We start from the raw sequence: 7890 nt of genomic DNA, 5'->3' as shown, positions 1-7890 counted from the left end.
GTATTTAAAAGTAAAATTAACTTAAAAAGTAAGCATAATTATGAATTTATTCAGAATTATCAGCAAAGTTCAACTCTTGATGGCTTCACATTCCTGTGAAACACTATATCTTGAATGTTGGACAACAGTTTTTGATCAGATATATTAGATTTATTTAAGTACTTTTCTCGATTCTTTAGTCCTTCAGCCATATATAGAGTGAACAAGCTTTATGCTTTTCAACAAGTTAAGCTATCAGATATCATTCAGCGGGACAGGTTTACCAAATTACAGGCAGAGCGAAATAAACTAATCCATTTTTTTTTTTTTTGGAGTGTATTATTGATCAAGACAATCCGAACTTCACAATGAGGTAATATTCTTTCCTCCCTCCTCCCCAGCAAGACACATGAAACAACAAAGAGAAAAAAAAAAGAAATATCACACACATGCACGAGCACACCAACACTCTTTAATTTTCACCTTGGACCAGAAGGGCAAAAACCAACCATATGAGTATATGAAGCATGTTGATATAGTTAGAAAAAGCATGTAAACTAGAGTAAAAAAGAAAACGAAAAACTGTTTGTTAAAATGCTTGACGCTTGAGTCAAGGTTAGTGCATAAGTTCTCTAGTTAAGCCAGAGGGGACTTTCATAAGTAAGGATAAACTTTTACTCCAATAAATTCCAAAAAAAAAGCTTGAATATTAAGAATCTTGACCAAGGATCATAACATGAAAATGGAAATCCTACAAACTTTAAACTCACTTAATAAGCTAAATATCAAATTATGCAAAAATCATATTAAATTTTGCTATTGTTAAAAATCATATTAAGTAAATTTAATAAACTTTGCTATTGCTACAAATATTCCTCCTCAAATTATGAACATAAAGATAGGACAGAAATATGGCAAGACATCTTTCGTACACATATTGTGAAAAATTGAGAATACCAACAAAAATTTTTGTTGTCAAAAGAAACGATTTTATTTTAAATTCTACAATATATTTTAAGGGCCTGTGATTTTTTTAAAGCGGTTGGATTCCTTTTTTTTTTTTCAGGACATTCTGTCTTTTTCTGTCAAAAAGAGAAAATCTGATCTTCTATTCAAGTATTGTTTGATTGTTTCTATGAATTATTACTTTGAGATCATTAAAATGTTTTTTTATTTTTAGTTAAACCATTAGTATTAAACATTGGCTAAAGAAAAAAGTGCAACACAGTTTGTGTTTGGATTGCCAATTATTCCACTTTATTTACACCTTATTTACGCACACTGATTTGCTTACATCATCAACACATTTTCCAATCACCTTTTTATCTCACATACATCATATCAAAAAAGTGCTACAGTGTTTTTTTCACAAAATTATCTCAAATAATTTACAATCCTAACACAGTCGTTGGTACCAGATTCATACTTGGACAAATCTAGTTTTAAAAAATTCAAGGACTCAAATTGTACTACGCTATTTCGGTAGATCGTGTCGTACAATTTGGACTATTGATTTTTGAAGACAGGGTCTACCAAGTCTAGGATTTAGCGCGAAGGTGCAAATGATACCAAACCTTCGGGTTAGCGCTTTAACGCGTTAACTTTGGTCATCTCTTAATTAATCAAACTTCTCTCCCGCCAAAGTTCCAATGCATTTGCTCACTTGATCAATGGTCATCACCACCCGTCTGAAGAAACTTCCTTCCAAACTACTCTTCTCAAGAAATCATCCCTTTGCGTCATTTTCTCAAACACTTTCCGCTCGCTCCAATTTGCCCCACTACAAAGACAACCCAGACAAGGCCAAGGACAACTGGAACACCAACCATTCTTTTGTCCTCTCAAACCCGATTCTTTCACTCCTTGAAAATAAATGCAAGTCCATTTCTCAACTCAAGCAAATCCAATCCCAAATGATCATCACTGGCCTCATCTCAGATGGGCTGGCGTCGAGTCGTTTGATTGCATTCTGTGCTCTCTCAGAAATGGCTGATCTTTCTTACTGCAAAACGTTGTTATGCAGTTTGCAAAACCCAAATGCATTTTCTTATAATGTTTCTATTAGAGCTTTTTCTGACGGTGAGAACCCAATTGAAGCTTTTATTTTATACAAGCAAATGTTGTGTGCTTGGAGTAATAGTGGTTTAAGGCCTGATAAATATACTTTTCCTTTGTTGTTTAAGACATGTACTAGATTATCATTCTTTTATTTGGGTTTTGAGATTCTTGTTCATGTTATTAAATTGGGTTATGAGAGAAACATTTATGTGCATAATGCTTTAATTCATTTCTTGGCGTCTTTTGGGGAGTTGGACATTGCACGTATGGTGTTCAATGAAAATTGCGTGAGAGACTTGGTTTCTTGGAATTCCTTGATTAATGGGTATGTCAAGAGCGGGAAAGCACACAAAGCTTTGAGGATTTTTAGGGAAATGGAGACGGAGGGAGTCAAGCCAGACGAGGTTACTATGATTGGATTGGTTTTGTCATGCGGGCAGTTGGAGGACTTAGTGCTTGGGAGAGAATTTCATCAGCGCATTGAGGAGTATGGGCTGAATTTGACCGTGCCTCTAGGTAATGCTCTTATGGACATGTATGTGAAGTGTGGGGAACTTGATGAAGCAAAGGCTTTGTTTGATAGGATGGAGAAGAAGACCGTGGTTAGTTGGACGACCATGGTTGTGGGATATGCAAAGATGGGGCTTTTGGACACTGCTAGAAAGCTTTTTGATGAGATGCCTGAGAAGGATGTTGTTCCTTGGAATGCTTTGATTAGTGGTTACGTCCAAATCAAACATTGTAAGGAGGCATTGGCTTTGTTTAGTGAAATGCAAGCCATGAATGTTATGCCTGATCAGGTGACCATGGTTAGTTGTTTATCTGCTTGCACGCAGATCGGGGCACTTGATGTTGGAATTTGGCTTCATCGGTATATTGAAAGGAATAACATCTCTATAAATGTTGCTTTGGGGACTGCTTTGATAGATATGTATGCAAAATGTGGCAACATCAGTAAGGCACTTCAGATTTTTAAAGAGATGCCGGCAAGAAACTCATTAACTTGGACAGCTATAATATGTGGTTTGGCTTATCATGGGGATTCCAGTGATGCTTTATCCCACTTCTTTGAGATGATTCAAATTGGACTGGTCCCAGATGAAGTTACATTTCTGGGTGTCTTGTCAGCTTGTTGTCATGGAGGTTTGGTTGAAGAAGGTCGCAAGATTTTTGCACAGATGAGCTCCAAGTTCAACATTCCTCCCAAACTTAAACACTACTCTTGCATGGTTGACCTTTTGGGTAGGGCTGGTCTACTGGAAGAGGCTGAAGAGCTTATTAAGAGCATGCCAATGGAAGCTGATGCTGTGGTGTGGGGAGCATTATTTTTTGCATGTCGAATTAATAAAAATGTCGAAATGGGGGAGAAAGCTGCTATGAAGCTTCTAGAACTGGATCCTCATGATAGTGGAATCTATGTCCTGCTTGCAAGCATGTACATCGAAGCAAATATGTGGCATAAGTCCAGGGAGGTTAGGAAGATGATGAGAGAAAGAGGTGTTGACAAGACACCTGGCTGCAGTTCAATAGAGGTCAAAGGTGATGTTTGGGAGTTCATGGTCAAAGATAAGTCACATCCTCAGTGTGATGAGATCTACCAATGTCTTATGGAATTAAAGAGACAGATGGAGCTTGTCGAATATTCAGTTGATGTGCCTCTCCCGGAATATGACCTCCTTATTAGCTCTAATAGCTGCTGCTGAGTCAACTGAGAAGGTTAGTTTAGAATGCACATCCGTTTTGCAGAGCTAAGAATAAGATTGAGAAGTTTGTAAAGAAGTCACTATTCAAATGTCAACTGTCAATTTTTAAATTTCTGCCTCGCAATAGTCCTGAACATGTTGTCTTGCTTGCTATGCAGTTTTAATGTTTTGTCAGTGTGATCTTTTCATCACTTCATCTTGTTTAGTTTCCCAAAGTTTGACCAGGTGTTTTAATTATCTAAAAGTTGACTGGCTGAAGAACTTAAATTTCTCTTACTTATGCTGGCAAATTTTATGTTGCAAAAGGTTGCAGAGAAGGCAAAGTTGATTAGGAAAAAATTCGGAAACATTTGTGATCCGAATGGAGTTAATTCTTGAACCGGTTGCATCCTCAACTTGGTCAGATCTACAATTGTTCTACTCAGTCAACAAGATGTCTGGAGGTTGCTTAGCTTATGTCTAATATTAGACATTCTCTGGAGATAATCCCATATTTGGCTCTGTCTGTGGCTGCAAAATTTCAATGACCAGGTCTGTTGGAAAACAGAAACTCATATCCCATACTTGTTCCCAAATTTTAATCAGCAATAACTTGGCATGCTGTTCTAAGTATAATCAGTCACAGACAGAGGTAATCAGACACCAGATCGATTCAATTGTCTGAAATAGAAAGGTATCTGGTAACATGTTCATTATTATTGTGATTCATTGTTACTAATTTGTCTATTTCTGCTAAACTGGCTCTAATACTGAAGAACGAGTTAGCCATCTTTTACACATTCAATTTCCTGATGTATGTAACTTGAATTGATGTTTCAACAAATTCCAGTTACAAAATTATGTGCTTTTAACCATTATCATTAAGAGATTGGATCTGTTAACTTTTGTACTGAGCTTGCAGAATCAACAAATATTTGGATACTAGTGACTTGTTGATCTATTTGATGATTTCAAATATGTTTTTGCTAATTCATATAGCTTGCTTTGGGCTCTAATGATAGTCATTAGTTATCAGTCATATTGTGAAATATGGAGAAGACCTGACAATCTCTCCAATTTAACAAATTTAAATTTGCTTTTTGAATAGAATCTTAGTAGTGGTCTGTAACATTTGCAATCACTAGAGATTGGCTACAGAAACAGCAAAAAGTTGTCTTGTGGTGAGTTCATTTAGACTTTTCTTACCCCTGCATTGAAGGTTCAATTTTAGATCAGCTGTCTGCTGTAGTGAACATGTTAGTGAACTGTTTCTGAAGATATGCTCTGGCAGTAGGAAAGGGCCATGTTTCATTGTAGCCATTAGCTTGTTAGGGAGTGAAATATGAGGAGTCCTTTGTACTGAACGATGCTCAATGCAAAAATAAGTTTGCACTGCTTTGGCTTTCCAGTGCTGATTCCTGACTCATCCAGAATTCGGGATTTAAGGACATCTTTTCCATCCTAGAACAGGCAAGGGTGGAAACTTGACCATGGATAATAAAAGAATGTGGACATTAAACTTTGGCCATAAGTATAAAATCTCTCAAGCAAGATATCAACCACTTTTCCATAATTCTGTCTTCAATGTTTTAGCACATCTACTCTTTAGTCAGTGGACTTGTCAATAATGTTCTTGTACTTATGCAGCTTATTAGTACCAGGTAAGATCAGTTTTCCTGGGATTTGGAGTTCTGAATTATTGCTTTTAGGGATCATCATTTGGTTTGTATAAACTTACTGACAAGGCATTTCCAAAATAACCCTTTGTCTGTGGTCCGAGAATTTCTCTGCCATTGTCTCAATATTCGCATTTCCTTATGGATATATTAGCTTTCCATCAACTTTTAGGACAACAGATTTTCCCTTGAGAAAGCTATTTAACAGTTTAGAATGTATTTATGTTGTCTTGTAATTTCTTAAACTAGTAGTTATAATGCAAAATTTTGACGTCTTAAATAGGTAAAAAACAATCAGCAATCCATTACGAGAACTATTCCATGACACCTAACTCTCTATTAAGAATCAGATTGTTGTCTCCATATTCACTATTGATATAAAGAATTCTCTAGTAAATTGATAACCCTATATAAATTTCAAGGAACCTGGCTTTTGTTGAAAAGTCTTCTTTTTCCTTCATTTAGCCAAAAAAATAAGGGCCTTTAAACGTATTAAATTGTTTTTCACTTCATTAATCAAGAAATGGTTGATTTGCCTCTGCCACCTTGCTTCTGTGGATCATACATATTTGGCCAAAAAGCTGTCTAATCATTTTCTGGATAATGCACATCTAATTAAGGCCTGATAATTTGAAATTCCTTGTTTTTTTCTATTTATTTTGGAGCAGTGGTCTGCAGCCAACACGTCATCCATTCCTCTCTCCAGTTTTCTCAGCCCACAGAACACATTACTTTCATTGAGCAAACAAAGAAAGAAAGAAATCTGAGGGTCGGGTGTAGCTGAAGAAATTAGTTATCTGAAATGGCTCAGACTGAGTTGAATTAGAGATAAGAGATAGAAGGGGGAAAGAGAGGTGATCAGAAAAGGAAAAAGGGGGAGAGAAGAGAGGGCAGAGAAGGGGGAAAAGACAGAGATCTATTGAGAGGGAAAATCTGAATTACAATCAAGCTCCTTCCCTAATAGACAGACGCCTTATTTATACAGATCATAACCTACAGCTCAAGAAACAATCTGCAATTGACTAACTAACTTTCCCGCCAAATAACTAACTTCCCAATTCTGTTGTAATAAATCTCAGAGCCACGTGATCCTCCCCCTGTGATCACATTTCTTCTGCTCATTCCCTTGCTGACTCATCTTGGTAGCTTGTGCATGAAGCTGGAACGGATACGGGCCATAACAATACCTCCCCCTAAAAATAATCCTAGTCTCTAGGATTGATGAATTGTGAAAGCAGGGAATTGGGCATGAATGAACGACAGGTCTTCCCAAGTGGCTTCCTCAGGTTCCATGTTTTCCCATTGTACCAACACTTGATCTATTCCCTGACCCTTCCTATAAATTGTTCTCCTGTCCAATACTGCTAAGGGCACTACCTCGAACTCACTATCTGCATTCAAGGTAGGCAAGGTAGTGCTGACTGGAGCCTCCTTAGGTGACTTCTTGAGCAGTGAGACGTGAAAGACAGGATGGATGTTAGACCCTGCAGGTAGCTGCAACTTATAGGCTACAGTTCCTACCTTCTGTTCCACTTGGTAGGGTCCATAGTACTTGGCAGTTAGTTTTAAATTCCTTCTCACGGCTACAGAAGTTTGTTTGTAAGGTTGGAGCTTCAGATAAGCCCACTCTCCTACTTCAAATTCCCTGTCACTCCTTCCTTTATCAGCCAACTGTTTCATTCTATTTTGAGCCTTTAGCAGGTTCTCCCTGAGCAAGGAATTCCACCCCAATCTCTCCTGTGCCCAATCTTCCACTGCAGCCACTAACGTGGTATCAGGCCTCAGATTCAGCTGCATATGTTTGTAACCATACAAGGCCTGAAAGGGAGTCATTTGCAGACTGCTATGATAGTTGGTGTTGTACCACCATTCAGCTGCAGGAAGCGATTTCCTCCACTTCCCTGGTTGATCCATGCACACGCTTCTCAGATAGCTCTCCACACATCTGTTAACCCTCTCAGTCTGTCCATCAGATTGAGGGTGGTAAGCAGAAGAAAAGTTGAGCTCTGTGCCCAGCATTTTAAAAAGTTCCTGCCAGAATAAGCTAGTGAAAGCCCTGTCCCTGTCAGAGACAATGTGGGTTGGTAAGCCATGCAACCTGAAAATTTGATCAAAGAATGCCTCTGCTACACTTTTAGCAGTGTAATGAGAGGTCATAGAAATGAAGTGAGCATATTTAGTAAACCTATCCACCACTACATAGATGACATTGCAGCCAAAAGACTTAGGTAACCCCTCTATGAAGTCCATAGAAATTTGTTGCCAAGCTTGCTCAGGTATAGCTAATGGCTGCAGCAGTCCTGGATAAGAGCAATTTTCACTCTTACTCCTCTTACAAATATCACACTCTTGTACATATTGTTCCACTTCCCTCTTCATTCCGGGCCAATACACAAAGCTCTTGATCCTCTGATAAGTACCATGATTTCCAGAGTGCCCCCCAATGCAAGAATCATGGAAACAGGAGATCAATTTTTGTCTTAACCCGGAGCCTG

At 38.0% G+C, this 7890-nt stretch overlaps 1 protein-coding gene across 1 annotated transcript; it reads left to right on the top strand.

The window, feature by feature from the left end:
- Positions 1-1541: 1541 nt before the first annotated feature.
- On the top strand, positions 1542-3747 carry LOC113718940 (pentatricopeptide repeat-containing protein At2g22410, mitochondrial-like). Its single transcript, XM_027243876.2, has one exon. It carries the CDS (start codon positions 1650-1652, stop codon positions 3738-3740), a length of 2091 nt encoding a protein of 696 aa, XP_027099677.1. The 5' UTR covers positions 1542-1649; the 3' UTR covers positions 3741-3747.
- The last annotated feature ends 4143 nt before the right edge of the window (positions 3748-7890 follow it).

The sequence above is a fragment of the Coffea arabica genome, chromosome 11e, assembly GCF_036785885.1.
Source record: "Coffea arabica cultivar ET-39 chromosome 11e, Coffea Arabica ET-39 HiFi, whole genome shotgun sequence".
NCBI classification, from domain to species: domain Eukaryota; kingdom Viridiplantae; phylum Streptophyta; class Magnoliopsida; order Gentianales; family Rubiaceae; genus Coffea; species Coffea arabica.
This window is presented reverse-complemented; position numbering and strand designations above follow the sequence as displayed.

What these genes read in the sequence shown, in the direction of transcription:
- LOC113718940 (XM_027243876.2), top strand. Translation starts at nt 1,650, where the DNA reads ATGGTCATCACCACCCGTCTGAAGAAACTTCCTTCCAAACTACTCTTC.